The sequence below is a fragment of the Anopheles marshallii genome, chromosome 3, assembly GCF_943734725.1.
Source record: "Anopheles marshallii chromosome 3, idAnoMarsDA_429_01, whole genome shotgun sequence".
NCBI lineage: Eukaryota > Metazoa > Arthropoda > Insecta > Diptera > Culicidae > Anopheles > Anopheles marshallii.
Genome location: NC_071327.1, coordinates 50,232,747 through 50,254,784, shown reverse-complemented (window position 1 = coordinate 50,254,784; position 22,038 = coordinate 50,232,747). Strand labels below are relative to the sequence as shown.

The following is a 22,038-nucleotide window of genomic DNA, read 5'->3' as shown; positions in this document are numbered from 1 at the left end:
AAACCCACCAATTTAGTGTCCTTTCACTATACGCCTTGTTCGATTCATTGCTGCCCGATAGTGAGAGTGAGACATTGTCAACCCGTTTCGGTCGGGTGTCCTTTTGTTGTGTGGCTAGTGTATGAAGGATGATGTTGGGGGATTTTTTTTGTTTTGTTTTGCATACCACCCTTATCCTTTTAGTCTGATTCTGTCCCTTTATGCATGCGAACGAAGCGATATCCTTCTGCGGTATCCTTCGAGATGCGTTGTTATTGCTACACACTTTTTGATCGTTATTCCACCGTTCCCTGCTGGTGCTGCAGCGAAAGGAAGTGCCACATAATTGTCCCTCATGCAAACGTTCCGATGAGATATTTTATGAGGTCTCATGTACGTTTATTATGTTGCAATCTGCCTAGTGCTGCTGCTTAGAACGGATGGATGCACCCCGTGCGAAGATGACTGGGAAAACAGAACAGGAAAGGATGCATCGGCAGGATGACTCGCGCTGCATAGGTGCGTTTTAGGGCACAATTGTATATATTGTGTCACCCTTATTCCGTGTAACCGACCATCTTTCGGCTGCAGTTTTCAGTTTTCATGTTGCGGTCGCTGCACGCCGTCCTCACGGATGAGGGTTTAGCCCTTTTCAAACTACCTTCCGGTTGTTAGTTTTGGTCTGTATGTGTGTCTCTCTCTCTCTCTCTCTCTCTCTCTCTCTCTCTCTCTCTCGCTTTTTTTGGATCATACATTCCTTGCGGACGGAACATGGCAGAGAACATATGTTTAACCTGCATCGCCGACAGTGTCCTGCTGTACCGCAGCGTATCAACCCTTGACGGGGTAAAATTATTTAAATAATTGTCCTTCAATTAATTGCTACTTTGCTGTTAGCGCCCTCTGGGGATGAGTGAAGCTTACAAAACCGGCAACACAAAAGGGTCAAACGGACGAAATGAACAGAAGACGAAAAGAGAAAAAGAAACATTCATCCAAAACAGTAGCAGAAACGGATAAATTTATCATCACAGAACAGAAGTAAACAGCAAACATTGCGAACAAACACGCGGCGAGATGTTCATGGGGCTAACCGACAAGCATGGTGATAATAGCTACAATTAGCTAGACAATGGTCTAGTGCTGTTCCGAAAAGCGGAGCACAGATGGCTGCCCGAAAGCGTCACCATCTCCTTCATTCACCCCTTAGCGTCTTGGAACGCAGCGTTGCGGACGCCTGATGGCGCTTAATCTTAATCTTAACCCATCTCCGGCCGTCTCGGTGCAAGTCTGTACGTCACCAAGCCGCTTCGATCGGACAGTTCGAATGTCGTCAGCCAGCTGGTGGAGCTAATGGTCGGTTGACATTGATGCGATCGTACCATTTCGAGAAGTTGATCCCAATTGAAGGCAAATAAAGTTGACCAGCCTAGTTCGGTGTGCGATTGTCCGTGGTGATGATCAAATGGGTTGGAAATTTATATGATTTGTGTGAAAAATGTTATGGATAATTTCTATGCAATGTTTACTACCAAAATTAATGTGTTATCAAAAATTTAAATAGCGTATTTAGTATATAGAAGTAGCATAGATAGTAGGTAGAAGAAGATTTAAATATTTTGTTTGATGACAAAACAAATGAAGCATTTAAAACTCAATGTCTCAATAACCAGAGACTTTAGGCGAGCCAACACCTTCTTGAGACGACATTCCGCCCGCGATGACTATCTTCCTACCGATCTACTGATCTTTTACAGAAGCCACACTTCAACGCCGTCCGCACGAGCGTTACGGCTTCTCCACCCATTCAATTATGGTCAAAGCCGTTTTGCTCCGCGGCCACTACTTAACATCGATTGACCCGATGAGATGGGCCCGATAGTACGATTGGAGTGTACGCCTCTATAACAAGAATGTGAAGAGAATAAAGAGAAAACAGGCCTGTCCACTTACGGTGCGGATTATTCATGAAATTTTATGCACGGCAACATTAGTAGATTAGGGCGAACTGCACGTGGCAAGCCTTAAATGGAGGATTTAGCGTTACAAAACCAAAGCCACAGTATAAAAATCATTCAACAGATCACCACGGTGAAAATATAAACACATTAATTGAAGTCGCTCTATCACAATGTACGTCACACGCCAAAATCGTAAGATTATTCCGTATGCTTCCTTAAATGGAGCTTCACTATTGCAAAGTGATTCTAATCGATCGGTCAATTTATCGGACCGAGAGCGCATCATTCCAGGGCGCGTTCCCGATTAGACTTAATTCGTATGATCGTCGATCATGGCAGGATGACGTTTCGCGCCATCTCTAAAACTAGTCCAACAATCAATCCGACCCAGAAATCGTTCGCGCCTGGTCACCGATACGCTAACGGGTGTCGGTGTCAGTTGGCCGTCATTCTCTCAATCTCTGGTGCTTTGGAATTTCGATCGATTTCATGCACATAAGGTCAACCAAATGGTGCAAACAGGGAGCATCGAAGAACGGACGGTGGTATTTGTTAACTTAATTGAAACTGATTTTGTTCAGACGGTCGCAGAGGAAAAGGGGTTAGTGAGATTGCGGGTTAAGTATTTGGATCTACTGTTGGGTGAAAAAAATGAATAATTTGTTTTTGTAATAAACAAATAGAAGTTCGAAGCATGAATTACTGCCAATAAGCGAAAACCACAACATTCACTACTTTTGGAAACCCTTGGAAACTGGAATAATTCTGGATAATTCTGGAATACTTGTTGATTTTTTTTCTTGATTTAAAAAGCCTTTGCATAATCAATTTGTACGATTCCACATCAGGGTGACTACTTATACCTTTGATATTTTTAAATATATTGAATTGATTTTTTTTTCTTCCGGTTTATAATATTTTTGTGTAAGTTATTCCCTAGAAATAACTATAAATAAACTATAAATATTACGCTTTGGATTGCTCATTACTCATCAAAACTTTCTTATTCTCTTCCCTTTTCAGACGCAAGCTCTTGCCCTTACGCGTTCCAAATCTCCCAAAAAGGACTCATCGATGCCAGTATCCCCGTCACACACTACCGAACGAGACGCAGAAATGTCCAGCCCAAAGGCAATATCCGGCACGGCCGCCTCGTCCTCCTCGGTCAGCAGCAATAGCAGCACCGCCGACCCACCAGCAGATCGTTCCCAATCAACCGATGTAAACGGTTCCGCCAACCATCACCTACCGGCACCCAGCAATGGTGCGACGGGATCATCCACCAACGCCCCCACTGCCGGACAATCGCGCGTAGAACTCGCGACCAACCTCCATCCAGCCATCAGTGTGTCACAGTCTCTTCTGGCAGCCGCTGCCACCGTTAATCGCTCCGTAACGCCACGCATCAGTGTTTCGAGCTCACTGACGGCGCCGGAAAACAACGGACCGGGTCCGAACGGGCCGGGTGGTTTGGCCAGCCGTGATAGCAACCCCGTCAATGGTCCACACATCGATCGGACCATACTACAGTCACCGGTAGCCGCCGTACAAGCAGCCGCCGCCGCCATGCAGGATCGGAGGCAGGATTTTGACTTCAGCAAAGTGAACGGTGAGTAGTAGTGCACAAACATTCAACAGCGTACCAGTTGGCGGCGTTTGATGTTTGAAGAGGGTTCGCTGCAGGCAAACTCCATTTAAAATATTAAACAATTTATCAGCACCATCGCGCTCCCTGGGGGCAATTTTAATTTCGTGACTCGACCTCGAGTGGCAATTGGCAAAGTAATGTCCACAAATCGGTGGTTAAGCGGGAGTCCTTTGCAATGCTATCTTTTTTTTTTATTTTGGTTGTTGTTGAAGAGCTGTTTAATTCGAGCGCACTCTTCTATCAACCGCAGAAACGTGGCAATGTTTTGATTTTGAAAATTAATTTGTTGTCTGATTGGAAGAGTTAGTATAGCAGTGATTTAAAATTAATTTGATAAAAAAAGACCTAATACCTAGAATAATCTTTTAAAGCATTTTGTTGTAATGATTTAATATGACCTCATCGAAAGCTCTGCTGGGTTCATACTTCAAACTCCTATTTCAAAGCACTGCTAAAATTATGCATATTCCATTGATCAATGAAGAGTTCCAGTTCGTGTCACATAATTGCTCTCATTTTGTGTCAGCTGCACGAGCAGGGCTCGAATCGAATACTATCATCGAACATCGAATCGCGAATACTACTGCTTTAAATTAATCTTCTTACGATTTTATTCATCCCTGTTTTCGTTCCCTTTCGCCATACATCACACACCCTTCCACCAGGTGTGTTCTACATCCCCAAACTTCCTGGATTACATCGATGCGTGATCTTTTAAATTATGACCCATCCTCAAATCCCAAACACCGAGCAACGCGCTGCAAAGTTTCGACAAAAGCGACAGCGGTCCTACACCCTACGACCACCCGCTCTATGTCCTGAGCTGCTGTTCTGGGTACAAATTTTTGCGCACCCAACAACACGTCCGTACGCTCGGGACAACAACAATGTAGGCGCGTGCAAGGTTTTGGGGAGTGTGCAAGCATGGGGTTGCCTATGCTGGCTTCCATGTAGCGCATAATCCGTTAAATACATATAAAACACCAATGCGCTAAGCGCGAGACCTCCGAGGCCAGATTAAAGTCTCGCTGTGAGGGTTTGCTGTGGGGTATGGTAAAATCACGCATCACCCGCGCCTATGACGCGGGCTCGGGCTTGGGCTTTCCAGACCGTCGCTTTTCACTTACCCACATGCCATTGGGGAACTGGTGAAAGAATGGGCTAGTGTAGGTTGGAGGTGTGTGTTTGTCGAGTATCACACTTGCCCGTGTTTCGAGGTCGTAAAAAGTGGAGAGGTCAGTCTGGCAAAACTGTTGAACTAACTAATTCCCGTATAGGATAGTTTAATGGATTGAGCTGGACCTGGGTAAGAGATAGTAGAGAATTCATACCACTCTGCCACCCTGTTTTATCCCGAACGGGGGTTTTATTTTCAGGGTATGAATCAGTTTTGTTTCCCAGACTAGCATATTATGCGTTTACACTGTAGTTGAGGTGGAAGATTTTATTTGTTGAAATCCGTTTTTGCTGCAAAACGTAATATAAAACATATGATTTGAAATAAAACTAAATTATAATTACACCCGAACATGCTACTAACCGAATAACTTTGTCCAATATCGAACAATTATACTCTTATTACTCCTAATGCTTAACCGGGCACTGTTTAATCGCAGCATGGACTTTCCCATTCTTCCCATAATCCTCCGGCAGGCCGGGCGAGTTTGATTAATTGAAATGCTTTTCGAAATTGAATCCACGATTTATTTATTTCCGCAGGATTTATTCATTGTTATCCGCTCTACTGGTATTGAGTTTGAAAGGGGACTAGTTATGTCCCACTAACATGTAAACAGGCTCTGGCATTACAGTGAGCAATTGCATCAACAGTACGTTTGGAATAAAATTCCAGGCATTTGTGTGTGTGGATGTCAATTGGTTCGATGTTGGCCAAAGGATATTATTTAAACATATCTGACATTAGGTGAAGTAGTCATAATGAAAATATAAATGAAGATTTACTTGTATAACTTAATGCACAAAATATAAAAGATTAAAAAATCCTCATCATCAATCAAAAAATATTCTTATTAAAGTGCACACCACAAACCAACAACATTTAGATCATTAAACGTAACCAATCAAAGCGCATCATGCAATGAAAAGATGATTTACATAAATTATAGCGAAGGAGATTAATAAAAATCTGCTTCGATTGCACCAAAAAACGCTAAAAGATCTCAATTAATTGTATCTGATTTCCATTCCAACGATGTATCGCCTGCCCCTTTGCCTTGCCACATAGAATACATGATTTTATACTGATCACCTTCAAAGCTTCCGGCGTTACTGGCGACCATGGTGATCATCATTATCCTTCCATCCACAATGATGACGTCCGATATCGGGGTAAACCTATCAAAAACGCGTGATGTGATATGCCACCCGAGCTCTTGCGTGCGTGCCTGGGTTGCCGCTGTTGAAAAGAGGGTATTATCCTTCGATAAACACGAGCACCCAGCACAAAAGCATGCTTCGTTTTGCCGAATTCCCGGCTAGGGCAACATCCAGTGTTTTGGAGCGCTCCGAAAACTGCATGCTACGTGCCCTTCGGTGCTTGAAGATGCGTTATCCATCGATGCGTGCGGATGAAGATCCTCTAAATCCAGGGAGTTCGGCTGCTTTTGTAAACGTACCATCATGCAGCATCGTTTTGCTCATCAACCCCGGGCTGGAACACACAAACACACGAACAAAACGTGAAAAAAATCGTCAGAAGATCAACGAACTCTCCAATACCGAAGGTTCTAACGCCATGCTATCAATTAGTGCGGTAAATCTGCATATGCTCCACCTTTTTTCGGATGAAGAATTGAACTGCCTTGTGTAAATCGGTCTATTCCCCGGATATCAATTTACTCTTCCGGCACCGGTCGTTGTCGGTAAGGCAGTGCAGTACACATCAAAGAGCACGAAATGGACAAATAAACACGTGCTGATGCTCGAGCCCGTCACGTACGGTGCCGGAAGAACAGTTGATACCGTAGTTGGCTAAATAGAAGTAAGTTTGTTCTGTATCGGGTACGATTTATTGCAAAGCTTACATCATCCGACAATTTTTATCGCATCTCAATCTTCGACCCATCGCTCAATTAGGCGATGTGAGTGTTGTACTAATGGGTGCATTTTGTATTGTTAATACTCTTCATTCATGCAAAAGGCGGTACGCTAATTGAGCATAATCCGTTGGTTAATAAATACAATTGAATGAACGACATGCTCTCTACTCCTTCACCTTCAACCTGTTTCCTTTAGTCCCGATCTGTAATCCATCAACAATAATCGTTACGTTTATTTTAAATCCCACTCAATCGTTTTGCTTGCTTGAAGCATTGAGATGGTAAACGCAAACAAAGCACAAACTGAACGATTAGGTAAAAGGACAGGTCGCTATGGTGCATTGATTGGGGGTATCCGGCACACGTTAATTTGAGAGTATTCAAGCGAACTCAACGTCGTATCTCCTTAGTAACCTTACTGATTTTGTTTGCAACACACTGAGTATTCGGTACATCTTACTAACATATTAAATTGGCTCTATTTACGAAACCAAAGGCAAATTACTAGTGGAACTCTACTCATTGAACGCGTACCATCCATTACAAACTTAAATTCAACTAGTAATTTTTTTTCACAATAATTTGCCACTTTTTAATGAACATCATATCAATCTGGGTCTGTTTAAGTTAAACTTTGTTACACAACAAGAAAACATACAATAAACCTTCGTAACCCATCGTTTCATCATTTGCCGGAAGTGATTTAATCCTTACATCGACAACGAGTTGTAAAATTGTACTTTTCAAATTATTTCTGCGAGTTTGTTCCTCCACGCACACAGAAGTGAGTCTAGATTTTAGCAGGATTTAGAAAAATCGTTCCGCCCATAACTGAGCGCTTTCGCTGGCTATGTGGTCACCGGGTCAATGCGAATGCATAGAAGCCGACAGTCGTGTTTCGTAGAAGAATCGCGCGAATAGAAGGATTCGCGCTTGCCATCCCGGTCAGTTGGGAGTTTTAATCGATTGACCACCGGTAAGCGTGGAAGCAATTTTGGATCGTTCGAAGGCCGTTTGATCGTACGCATTTGGATCGCAAACACTCTTTACAGAGCAACGACGATACCTTACCGATTGGTGTGTGTGTGTGTGTGTGTGTGTGTGTGTGTGTGTGTGTGTGGCTAGCCTTGAATGGACACTACGGATGAACGAGATTTAGATCCGGTATCATTATTCGGATACTGTTCCCGCTTTTCGTTTATTTGCATTTTAGCGCCTCGGGGAAAATCGCGGAAAAATGATAACATACCCTATTCGATGGTCGGAGCAATGGACATGATAGCGCACCGAGGGATTCCAAGAGGTAGATTGAACTAAATGGAAACGGATTTGTTCTGAGTTGGTTCTGCTATATGTATTTGTTTCGGAGATTCGTATCAGAAGCTGATACAGGATCTCTTCGTTGTTGACGTACAACAACAGCAAGGTGCGCTGTAATATTGACGATGCAAAATATTCAAAATCGTTAGAAAACAGTTACAGTATACAAAACAAACACGAACAATGTTGTGTATTTTTATTTTTATTTTCTTGCTGTGCACTTCACCGTTGAGTATCAATCTTATACGTTTTTACGCTCGCCTTCCAACGCCTGCATCCAGAAGCAACGCAAACGACCGACCATTTATCCCATCGCGCAATCCTTTTCGTGTCTAGCGACAGCGAATGGTTCGTATCCTGCATGGTGGCCCGGTGGAAAATCCTCTTCTCAAATCCGGCAACTGCAAACTGCAACAACCACGGTACGGTTCCGGTTGGTCGGACGTCGATGCTCACGCACCGTTGTCATCGTTGGCATTGGCAGGGCCCAAAAATAGCTACCCGGACCGGGACATTCGCAGCAACAACGAACGAATAAAAAAAAAAATACAAAACTGCTGGTGCTTAATCCTCTTGGATTTCAAAAAACAGGTCGTCGAATTGGGATTATGCCTACACCTCGCGGATGGTCGCCCGGTTTGGAGCGCACCACAGAAGGTAACGACGATGGCGCTGCCGATGCCGGTGGCCATTTTTGTATTTGCTCTGTTTTTCATTCCAGTAGCAACGCGATTAGAGTCGCGACCGTTAAACTGGTCTGTGAAAGTTCTGACACCGGCCGTTTTGCGCGCCCCGATGGAGGTGACAGAGATTGTTCCTTTCGCTTTCGGGAGCGCTGGAATAGAAACTTGCACAGCACCATCATCGTCAGCTGATGCGAATGAATCCCGGCGCTAGTGAGACCCAGCACCCCGTAAGGATTTATGGGAATCGATGAAGAATGAGTCGAACGCATCCCGGTCAGGTGATCAGGCGTACATTGCGTGTTGCGATCAACAACACCGCGGCACACGATCATAGCGCGGGATGTTTAACATCCATTTCGACATTTTCAATACGAATGAATGCAACAACAAAAAAAAAACCACGAACTTTCAAACAAACAAGGACAAGAAACAAATGCCGAGCCGGGAGAACGAAATCGCGAAATGGTGACCTCATCGGTGGCTGCCTGGTACGCCTTTCCGTTGGCCCCGAGTATGGATGAAAAGGGGATTTAGACTTTATTTATGTATAACCGTCGCTCTAACCTATAAAACCCGACCCAAGCATTCGTGCACCGACGTGTCTATCTATCGCACCGTGGGTCCCATGCAAGCCGCGAAGCTTTCCTCCCTAGTTTCCCTTGGGAAGCTTCCCAGCTATATGCTGGGATGTTCTTGAGCAACGGGGCAGCAAAAGCCTCGACTGGAAAACTCACTCATACAGGCAAAATAAAGAGAATAAACACCCATGGCCACAGTGTGAGGAGACACCGAAAGGATACAATTTGTACACCGACCGGGTACGGTGTGCTGCCGTATTGGGACAACCGGACGAACACTTAATCCTCGATAGCTCCCCATAGCAGGTGCATCTGTTGATGGGTCGTGCCGTCTGAGAAGCATCCCGGAGTTGTTCGTATCGTAGTGAACGACAAAAAAGTGTGACGCTGATCTTCACCGGAGATCCATCCATACGAACCAAGCGGAACGTGGCGTATGTGCATTTTTATTTTTTCGCTATGGATTTGAAAACCCAGCCGGGCCTTACTCAATAATGGAGATATTTCGTGGTACTTCAGGAAAACCCGTTGAACCTCTAATCCTCGTGATTGTGCCAAATCTGCCAAGTGTTTTTAGTGCAGCCTGGTCCAACATGAAAAACAAAGACTCTTTACCTATAACACCCATTCGTACCGAACTGGGGGCACATCGCCGTGATGAATAATTTCTTTTCGCGCGGTTTTTTTCCTCCCCAACGTCACGTATTATGTGGACATAACCAACGGTGGTAAAAGCGATGACACTGCCCCGTAGCTCCTGCCAGAATCAAATGGTATCGATTTTACCTCTTCAAAATCCCGACCTTCATCATCAGCATTTCTAGCTACCACGCAGACATCACGGAGATGATGGCAACCGGGCAGGTGTGGCAATGCTGGGGACTAAATCCAAATGCTCTCCCCGCTTATCCTGTGCCTCTAACCGCAATGCTTTCCCCTTCGACGTCCGTTCCTGATTCAAGTTCCAACATTCGGCTTTCGCGTTGGGTAGCCTTTAGAGCGAAGGATCCTCTCGTTCAAGGATTTCCTTAATCCGAACATACATAAACTCGACAAGACGCCGGCAACAACGACGACGTTCTTAGATTTACTGGTTAAGGTCCTCCCCACTTCCGGCGAAGGAAGGCAAAGGAAGAACGTTATCCCTTCCTTTTTCTGCATCCTTCCCCTTTCCCGGTAGTCTGGCGGCGTGTGAAGCATCACGGATCTTCCATTGCGAAACGTCTCGCAAGGATATTGTTCTGCCGTCCAAGCCATCCACCACCGCACCGCTAACATCAGGCGCTTCTCCGTCTCTCTGTTAGTTCAATGGCTTTCGGTTTCGGAATGGCGAAGGATCGCGCGGTTCGCCCGGTCCGCATCGGTTTGCTACCGGGATGAGACTAAATCCTTCCTCAAACACAACCGTCAGGCATGCATGCAAACACACACACACCTACCCATCCGCCCGGATGAAACGGATCCGAAGCACCGACACCAGAGGTTAGCACTAGCGGGTGGGCTTTACGGTGGAAGAAATGCCAGCAAGGGGAAAATCTTTCCGTCTTAGCTCATCTCTCGAGCTACCGGTTACCACCCATACAATGGAACCCGCCGACCCGGTGCACCACCTTCCACCCCGGTTTTTATCCTGCTTGTTGCCATCCGTTTTCGCAAGCACAAAACATCTCGATAAGGCTCTATATACCCGCCAGCTCGAAATAGAAACGCACACACATGATCGACTTAATCCATCCTTCATCCTTTTTGCCGAGTTTTCTTCCCGGCTCCCTGGTACTGTCCCCCCGGTGCGTAGGAAACACTCTTCGAGATTTCCAACCAAACAGTAGTCGGTGTCGACGACATTCATTCCTCCGTTTTATCCGATTCCACCGACCTAGCGCCGTTGTTGGTAGATTAGAGCACGCACACTGGGTAAGGTTGTTGACTGATTTAGCGTGTTTTTTATTATATCAAACATGTATGATGGGACCAATGTATGCTAATTATAGGCATTGCATTATACTTTTAAAATTTTATCGAACATCTAAAAAAAATTACTATCCTGTTCTATGTTCGATTAGGAGATTTTTCTTTGCTATTATATTGTTTCTACTGTTATGGTTTCACTTCAAATTCAAAACTTCAACATTCAAATATTACAGCACTTTTTTTTTAAACATTGTCGTATTTTAATGTTTTTGAACTATTTTTACATTTGTTTTATGAAAAGATTCGTATATGACAATTTATGAAGTTATTTGTTGTTTTTTTTTAACCTACAAATTTTAAATCTTTGTTTTATTTTATGCATTATTTATTAAAAGAATGCTTATTATCAACGCTTAACATAATTAATATTTTTCTTGCAAATATTATTCTCATTAAAGAATTAATTCTTTCGTTCCTTTTAAGATTACTCATGCTTTTACCGGCAGTGTAATGTTTAATCACCGCCTGAAAAATGCTTCAACCCAACCATCCAGCGCTAGCCTGGCGTCGTATCGATTAAAAATAAAACTCTAGCCATCACCACCAGGCTGGCTGGCAACCAGTGGCAGGTGCCAGACGGTGGGTGTGTACGGCAGTAGGACCCAGAAAAGAAATCCACAAATCCATTCGCTTTTCCATCGTCTCAGCTAAATCCTTACCCAGCACCAGCAAAAAAGGTGAAGAAAGCGAACCTGCATTTTCGCCGAAATTCGAGCTGCCCCATACCATATCCCGGATGCGGATGATCGTATCGCTCCGGGGAGGCTTTAGGGGGCATGGTGCAGCATGGACATGGGATCCGAAATCCCGGGGTTTTTTTCGTACCCCTCTGCTAGCTGTCGGGCGCAAGATAAGATTTATTGTGAGTAAATCCTTAGCCGGGAGACCGGGAATAAATCCCTCCGCGTTCGCATTTTCATTTCACCACGGCCGCGTCCGGTTCAGTGCGAAGGATTTCCCCAGCTTTCTTTTTTCTGTGCGCCACACTGCCACGGCTCCGCTTATATCCTTTGGAGTCCGGCAGAGCAGACGCGTGGAATTCGGTATGGAGCCGTGTGTTTGGAGACGTAACGGATCAGGGAAAACTTTTCCTTCTCCGGTACGACACGAGGAAAAACGGTTCGGAATATTCCAACAAAGATCTCACACATCATACCAGAGGGAAACTGCCGGAGTTTGTCCGGATCCGGATCGAAAGGACTCGTGCCGCACACATCGAAACGGTAGGATGTGTGGGATATCAGCAAGAAAAGGATATTCGAGCTTGATATGAAATACACACGTAGTTGTGAATGTGTGCAATGCGACGGGTAGGATACAGGAGTAGCACAGAGGCGGAGGGAAACGAACGGGAACAAAGGCACATTTCCTCTTGCGAGCAAAGAATAATGCTTTATCCTTTTATCTGGATTTACTCCTAATCCCATCAAGTCGGAATGGAACCATACCAAACCGAACGCCGCATGGAATTCTCTTTTGGCTGTATGTGTACCCTAGACACACATACACACATACATATTCCTTTCTTCTTCCTTTAACACACATTTAGTGCCTTCCATAACCAATCCGCGCGATATAGCGAATCGGCGAATAAAAAAAATCACACACACTTACACTCGCTTAATACATCCCCTAACGCTGGAAGGATAAAGAATTAGGGATAAAGGATTTATATTATTTCCATCGCTTCGCCCGTACAGTCCTTTCCAGTGTTCTTTGTGTGAGTCGATGAGAAAAGTGAGCGTGTTTGTGAGCAGATTTGGAAAGCGGATCGAATGCTGGCCGCATCACCCCTTCGAAGGGATGCTTGATCCGCGGCTTTATTATCCGTATTCCACCGTGTTTGTGTTTGCGTCCGTATACATGTGCACGTGGCTTGATGTGTGTGTGGATTTCTATGTGCGCGTATGTTAGCTCTCCTGAAATGTGCAATATCGGTGGGTAGCGCGCGCGTCCGGATAGAGATAATGATAGGGCCGGATATTCGGCCAACGGGACCCATTGTCGTCATTCCCCCTTTTTATCATCTTTTCAACCCACGGCGTCCCCGGCGTTCATGCTTGAGTATGGGCTCACGAACCTCTCAAGCCTGCCATTCTCTTCCCAGTTCCATCCGTCCCACGACAATCCTTTTTTATCCTTTTGCCCGCGCCGTATCACGACCATAAGCAAGGAGTTGTGCAAGGAGTTGCGTCTTAAGCCGATAGCAAACAGTGGGCCCGTGAAATCCTTCGTCCCAAGGTTCTCCAAGGATGGTGCGGTTGTGGCCTTTTGTGTCCCTGGGCTGGTGTTTCTTCAGCCGCTACCTTCTTCAACGGGATTAAGACGGCTGGCGAGCATGTACGCTCGTTCGGGCTTAGGAATAATGGAATCGTATCGAATCGGAACCATGAACCCCGATCACAGAACGATACTCTGCGTAAGCGAGATTGATTAATTAAGGCAAGCGGACAGTGGGGAGATTAATCATGTTTACAGTGTATTTGATGTACTAAGAAATAAAGTCTAGTGGAAAATTTAGTAAATTTACTATTCAAAACTTTGCATTTGCTTTCACTACCAATTAATATTTTGTGAATACTTATATTTATTTACTTATAAATCTTTATAGTTTAAGTACAAACGATAATTTGTACAAAGTACAAATTCAGATATGAGGTATTATTTTATTACTAAAACCGGTCATAATTTTCATGCAGATTTTAGACATAAACAGACAGAGTTCAGCCAGAAAACAGTATTAAATTCAACATAAATTTGTTCAACTATTAACAGACTTTCTTAACAGTACATCTCATCGTTCGGGCCACATTTAATCCTTAATCCATATAACCCTCGCATAAAGCGTAAGGGGCACAGAAGCCTTTCCCAACTTCCCAAAAACACAAACGCATCTTGACGCAAATGCCATTCCCACAACCGTTCCGATTCCCCCTTGGCAGCAAATGCGAGTCACGCAAACAATCGCGATAGGTTGTTGCCGTTTGTGGGCCTCGAAACCTCGAAAAATCCATACAAAAACACACACTCCCAACACAATGCACGTGAAAGAATTAGAAGGAAATCCCAGACTAAAGGCGGAATCGAAATCTGAACTGTTGATGCGTGATTTTAGCGCCCTCCCACACGGAATGGGTACGGGCTGATCTTTGGGCTCAATCCCGTGATGAATAAAGTTGATACAGTGATGGGCTTTCCTTTTCCTTTACCTTTATTATTAATTTAAAAAATTTACCTCCACTATATCAAGTAATTATTACTATTCTTCTTCAGTTACAAAAAAAACCCTAGTTGTAAAATTTATTACTGTGCTTTGTCAACAAAGTCAACATCAAATGGAGCTGCAGGTGTGTTCCGCACTGTATTCGCGATGATCCACGAACATAGTACACTCCGTATACATTTATCCCGCTTTTCGTCTCTTCTTACTCCGACAGTAGTTAGGGCGCACTCACTTCGGAAAAGGATAAACCCGAGCTTCACCTACCCATGTATGTGTGCCATAGCCGTGGTTGTATGTATGCCCAAAATCGCTGAATTTCCGATCCCAAGCATCAGCGAGATTTATGGGGTGTGCGTTTCTGACGGATGGTTGACGTTGAACGAAGTGATAGATAAACACAAGCCGCCGTTGTCTCCATTCCCCACTCCATCCCCATCCCTTTCTCCTTTGGTTGGCCGCAACACTCTACCCGGATAGGATGAGTTTAAGCTAGGCCGGAGGATTAGAGTGGCGTTCGCGTTCGAGATGAAGAAGCGGCAGCAGCGTAAGGGATCATCCGAACCGTACGGTCCAAATGCGTCCCGGTCTGCTGCATGCGATTGCAACTGATGGTTTTCGAATCACGAGTTCTACACAACATAGGGGGAAAATGTTAACTGCCGCACCGGTATGGACTGCTTGTAGCATGTGTGTGTGTGTTCTTAACAAGGGTTTTTCTCTTCAGCACTACATCCGTTCTTGTCGCGTCCCGCCCGTACCACTTAATTAATAGTAAACGATAACAATTTATTTTTCCAACCCTCCGATCAGTGTGCGGAGTGCGCCCCTTAAGCAAAGAGGGTAAGCGTGCCAAGCGGGAGGGATGGAGGGAAGTCAGTTTTTCCGGAGGACTTTCTTCTCCGTTCTTCCTTCATCATTCGCCGATGGCTTTTCATTACAAACAAATTAAGTTGTGCGTATTTCGTTTGTTCGGGCCTCGTGTCGGGTGGGTCGTGTTGCCAATTCCCACTGCACCGTACGCCCTTAACCAGGGAGGGATTATTATTATTATCATCATTCCTCTAGCTGGGTAGAAAAGAATCGAAATCGCGTAAACGCACTAATCTGGCGGTGGAAGTTTGGATCAAGTTTGTTGTCTTACTTCTTCTCGGTATATGCGAGCGGTGAAATCGAATGGTGAATATCTTAACGGCAAGTAAAGAGGCAAATGCGAACTAGAAAAAGGGGTTTCAGGCACACTCCTTGCCTCATCCCGCCTCTACCCTGGAAAGGGGAAACGAATAGCACGGCAGAGAAATATAGTGGTGTACTTATAATTTATGATTTATCGTCACCCAATTAGGAAACGTTCGTGCCACCGTTGTTGAAAGGGTATAACGTCTTGAGTAACGAATATGGTACGGGGAAGAAAAAAGCTGCAGAAAAAGAATCCTTCATTCGATGTAAGATCAGGGGGCGGTGTAACACTGTGGGGCAAGTACAGTGAACAATTCATCCCCCGCCCAATCCGGAAGCAAACGGAGTGCGAATGGATTGTGCGACGTGATTTATTCCGGTTTATGTTTATCTGCTACGACACACCAAACTACCATCCCGCCTCCACTCCATTGTCTTCACCCTGGGGGGCCTCTCTTTAAACTGTCAACTCTCCTGGGTTTGGCTTTCTTTCATTCGTTTCCGCGTATTCGAAGCAAGCTGCAGTTAGAATCCCGTTTGGCGCTCACTTTAGATCCTCCGACGTACGGATTTCAAGTGCCCAAGGTCGAGAAATGTGGTCGAAATCTTTATATAGGGTGAGATTTATCAGAGCACAAAATCCTACGCTCGTTGCACCGAACGGGGGCTTTGGGGGGTGGAAGTTAAATCCCTTTTTACACCCCACCATCTTCCCGTTGTCTGTTGATCCCTTTTTTACCGCCCCCGTAAGCAATAGTCCGCAGGCAGCACAAAATCAGCCCCAAAAACCAACCCCATTCACCTCTTCTTAAGATATCCGGCTACAACCGAAAGGAAACCAGTTACCTTTTTTTTTGGGGAGTGTGATGTAGGACCGGGAAGAAAGGAAAGAATCCTTAAGAAGCTTTATCTCTATCCTAACACTGATACTGCACCCGCCATCCCTCGCAGTATTCCACCGGGTCTCCGTTTCGCCAGCTGTTTTGGAAGAATTTCGAGGACCGCTCGGTCTATCCGTTGCTCGCGATGGTGGTCTACTCACACACCAAAGGACGATGTATTGTACACACACACATACATCGTTAATGCCGGTTTCTTTCGAGTTGGTTGGTGTGGTTTTTGGGATAAATTCTCGTAGTAGTACATACTGCCAGACCCGGCTAGAGGGTAATCGGGAAGATGCGAAGGGAAATCCTGATCCTTCGCCATTCATACGACGGACCAGTAAGTGGAGTAAAGATTTGCCGAAATCACCCACCACCAAGCGACTCCGTCCCGTGTACTTCGTCGCTCTCGCTGTTTGTATGTGTCTGAAAGCTTTCACCTCACCGAATGAATGGGAATGAACCACCCGACCGAGAAGACGTGTGCACATGATAGAGCGTGTGGGCGAGAGATGAAAATGGGGAAAAATCTTCCAGCAGGTAGCGATTGTTGTACGTGAAGCTGGCGCTTCCGGTATGGTGCCGGAAGTCGAAGACAGCAAGACCATGCGGTCGTTTGTGTAGTGAAGAGTTTGCCAAACGATCTTGAAGACAACCGTCACTTGCGAGAGCGAAAGAAGCGAACGAGTGTGTGTGTATGTATATATGTACTGGTGGTAAGCAGGACGATAGGATTAAGTCGAAAATTCTATAGAATTTATAGATTTTGGATTTAAGAAAAGTCGAAGAAATGGATTTTCCACCTCAACCCACCAGTCATCGGAAGGAGTAAGGTCTAAAGCAGCTTTAGACAGAGGCTTGAGGGCGCATTTTCTTTTCCATCCCGTCTAGCCCGAGTTTGCGAGTGGCAAGACAGACACACGCTGAAGCTTCCCGGATGGGTGACGGTTGAGAAAACTATAAAACGTCACCCTGATACGGAGAAGACGTCACAGCCGGGGCCGCGTTGAGGAAGGATTATGCAAGGAAACTGATCCAAAAGGAAACTTTGTGGCCTACCCGTATGTGAATGTGTGTGAGAGTAGAGTTATTTTTGTTATCATGTGGTACGCCGAGGTGCGTTGGAACTTGTTTGGGGATGAGTTTATAAGTAAGGATTAAAATTGGTTCTACTTATTCTAAGGTTTAAGAATCACGAAGAAGAAAGTTCACTTTGCCTTTGACATCGATTAGAATATGAGGATTAAGGTGTTAGTAATTGCATATTAGAAGCGTCTCTGTTTTCAAATACATGGTCTATTCGCAGTAATCATCAACATTTGAACTTAGATAATCAATTATAGTTTTTATTTTCTTATGATTGCTTAATATTTTTGGTATAATACTTCAATATAATGATGATGGAAGTAAAAAGTAAATCTACTTTTTACTTCCAATTTATACGTATTAACACAAAAATAAAGATCGCAATTCAAACAACTGCAAAAATGGCGCCAATTTCCAATTGCTTACCATTCTAACGAATTGCATAGACCTTCCCATGGAAAACCTTCTATTACATGGCAGAGTCCCTTTGCGAGTCATCCGCCCGACTCCTGAAATCCAAAACACTCTCATCCGCATAACAACTTCCTGTTTCGTGAATGGGAAGGGACGGATATGAGCCCCCGGCCGAAAAAGCCCACTGTATGTGAAGCCACCTTCCGCATTTCCGGTGCACCCGTTTGGGCGATATCGCACGGAGCGCGAAAAACTGCCCCACCAAAAGTAATCCGGCAAACTCACGAGCTAATGCTCTAATTCCCAGTATGTGTTAATCCCTTCGCCAGCCCCAGCCCATGAGCGGCTGTGAGTGTAAGTGAACGACGGTGGGACACGTTCGCATCGGCACCCTGCCACGGATGGACGGTGTATGTAAGCGAGCGAACGCCAAAGAACTACCCAAAACCGGGGCTGTGGATGTGAGCCGGATGTTGCGCTTTTTCCCTCCCGCAAACACAAGCCACCCGTGATGTGGTGGATGAGATTAAGCGGATGAGAATGGCTGCTATGCTATACGCTCACGTGCCCACACACACACATACCAAAATGGAAGTTCCCACTTGAACGATTTCCTATTGCGTGGCTATATTCGACGTTTGTTTTGTATACTCGCGCGTACCGAACGCGTGGTGCACGAGCGTACATTATGTACATAGGCGAAACTCTAACTCTTGCTCAGCTTCATGGTGCACTCTCCGAGTATGGGTTCAATCGACGAGAGCAATACGTATGGCGTTGCGATGGACCGCTGAGATCGCTTCTCTCGTGCGAGATGGGATTAATCGGGTGAGTTCCACATTGTCGACGGCCCCATCTCGCCCCTAACGATGTTGAGGGTTAATCGGTTGATGCTGAGATGGCAACCGTTCCCACTCCCGGGAAGTGTCGCGTTCTAACGGCGTGGCGTTGTTTTCCCCATTGCAGTCCAGATGCTAATTACACACTGGCGAAACCCGTCGTCCCAGAAGCGGGCACCATTCTCGGCACATTAATCCGCGCGTCCATAAACAAACTTCACGGTAAGGGATTAGCATCCGATGCAATCTTGAAGCGACGAGACGATAGTCGTTACTGGCAAACTGCAAATCCAACAATCACGCTACACCTCTCGAAGGTCACCGCGCGTAGCAGGGGGTTGTCAGAGTTGGGTGGTGGCGAACGGAAAGATGCAAGCAGTCCGGGGGATTAGTGTGATTTTACGTCCCGTTTGTGTGACTCTCGGCCCTGTGCGAGGCTGTAGCTCGAATAAATCCAACAACTCGAGGCGCCGTCATTGACCGATCATTTCGCGCACACCACTACACTGTCTATGTTTGGCTGCACCGGAATGTGCCCTGTACCATTAGGCGTCCCCTTGCGAGTGGACGTGACAAAGTTGACTTGAATGCTTCACTCTACCACTCGCAAATTGCACTCACCAGGTTAACCTTCAAGGTATCACCGGTATTTGTGGCGCGTTCGAAGGGGCGAAATGTGGGGAGGGGAAATATGAATATGGTTTTCCACCACGACAACCACAACGATGACGGTAGGCAAAAGCTGACCGGTGCGAACGGACCGAAAAAGGGAATACGTTTCTGCCATAACAAGATAAAGTAGGATTAGAGATTAAGGAAAATATGATATTTGTGCCATGGGTTGGTAGAAATGAAGGAACCGTTGGAGCATGGGCGGCTATCTGTGCCGCTGGTGCCGTTTGTTTGTAACGTACAAGGGGGTACCCTTGGTACGCGTTGGTAGCGTAAGAAGCGTGCAAAGTTTTTTCTACATCGGCAATGCGTCTTGGGGGCGGATGAGTTTCGACTTGCAGTAGTGGCGTGAAGCAATGGATTCCGTACGCCTGACTTCGTCGGTCTTCTTTATCACGCGGGCATCGATGCATAGGAGCGGGTAGCAAACGATGCCATCGTTTTGTGCTACTTGGCACCAAGTACTGGAGTTACTAATCCAACCAGTTGCTTCCTGATTGGTGAGATTTTTATAGCCCAAGGATTGTAGGATGCTAATTGCCCGCAGTTGTTTCGGCAGGACGTGGTGGTATTGCCCTGACCAGAATGATAACATCTTGAATGAGCTAGTCATCATCTCGACTTATGAAATTTCATACGCAAAAATGTTCTTTTTGAGCAGCTGTATTTATTAAAATAAATGGCCATGCTATTGTTAATGTTATCGAATGACAATTAGGGAGCGCTTTTCATGCCACTAACGTTTTATTAGTTAATTTTGCTTATTTAAAAATTGTATTGTAGAGTCAAGAGGAGAAAAATCGAAGGAGTAGGAAAAATCAAATTTTTTTTACATTTGCATTTTAACGGGTTTTTATATAGATCAAATTTGTGATTAAATAATACTAGACAACCGATAGAACATACTTTTGGTAAAAATTTTAAAAAATATGAAAAAGTAAAGTTTTTTAAACTAAAAAATATTAAATTTTTGTTCTTGACATAGCTTCAGTTCTGAAGATAGCCTAATGAAAATAATGACCATGCCCTCTGTTTTGAATTATTTGTAGAAGATATATAAAGCTTCATACCATTTGGCTTAAGGTTTCGTACCCCCGGGATGTAATGGATTAATTACTAAGTGATTAGCATACTTCACTGACTTAGACGCGAAAGTATCGTCAATGTTTATCAATCCTCATACATTTACAATCAACCAACCAATTGATTGACTACAGGAAACTAAAATGATATGTTGCAAAAATGGGGAAATAATTTATTAATTATATCACAAAAAAATTATACACTGCCAAAGGTCAAACCATTCGAACGGAAACTTTTGCTTGCAAACAAATCAACATTTAGCCAACAATCAATCTCGCTGATAATGGGAACTCATTTTCCAGTCAATATTGTTCCAACCGTAGCATCCTAGCCCCGGTCAGCGCAATAGCAATAAATATTTACACTTCGCAAAACTTCCCCGTTTGCCAAGCAACATTTCTCAACCTCCGCCATAACCGGACATAAAAACGTGCTGACAGTACCCAGCTCGTCAGTCACATTCGCACGCCGGCTAATCAGTTGTTTGGGCCCTTCAAGTACGCACTTTTGCTACGGTCCCACTGGCCGTAAGCAAAAACCGGAAAGATGGACGAGTTAATTAATTTCACAAACTTTGCAAACAAAACCAACACAGTTGCCACAGTTTATCTCACAGCGTTTGAGAAATGATCGAAGTGTAGACACTGCGGGAAAGAAATCGTCATCACAGGGAAGAAAGGCACCCGTTTGCATCCCGTCAGCTTGTCTTGGGATAATGGAGATACGACGGTTGGTAGCTTGAACCGGGTATAGACTGTGTCCAGGACCGTATCGGAAGGTACATGATGCATCCATACCAACCGAAAGTCTTCGACAGTTTCTTCCTCTCGGGTGGATGTCATCTTCCCGGTATCACTGAAGATGCCACAGAGACGATCCAAAGAGCGGGGACATCCTTCGAAGATGCGCCCGGTCTAGTTGTCTACCGTACGCTGTGCCTAAAAGGATTAAGGCATCGAGGACGGATTTGGCTGAAAATCCTTCGATACACGTTCCGAATCGGTGTCTACCGCCTGCAGGACAAACCAGACAAAACCAGCAGCGATTGATGGTGACTGGTCGAGGTCTGGGGAAGTACGACGGCGGAGACTATGTGTCTTGACTAGCGTATCACCTGCTTAGAGAAGACCTTTATGCTTCATTGGGATCGCTTTATTTCATAGACGAACGTGTTTATACGATGACTACACAGTGAAGACGACTGCAGTGCTACTGCTGTCTTAAGATCTGAAGCTGAGCGTCGATGAACGGGAACGGTGTGTGTGCGTGTTCACAACGGTGTATGATGAGTATTTGCAACGCAAGAGCCTCCATCTCGGGCAAGGTATTCTGTTTCGAAGGCTTAAGCGTGCATTGGAAAGAAGAGCAACTTGGCCCGTAGCGGGAGAATCGATGGGGTAGAAATTATAAAGATCTTTTCCTTCCTATAAAGTATTAAACGAATATATATCATACTTAG

At 44.9% G+C, this 22,038-nt stretch overlaps 1 protein-coding gene across 1 annotated transcript in view; it reads left to right on the top strand.

Annotated features, from left to right (window-relative positions):
- Window positions 1-22,038, top strand: part of LOC128711292 (uncharacterized) — an 87,802-nt gene that overhangs the window by 42,517 nt on the left and 23,247 nt on the right. The window contains exon 2 of the mRNA XM_053806159.1: window positions 2,964-3,549. Coding sequence (XP_053662134.1) covers window positions 2,964-3,549 — 586 coding nt within the window. The remainder of the gene's footprint in view (window positions 1-2,963; window positions 3,550-22,038) is intronic.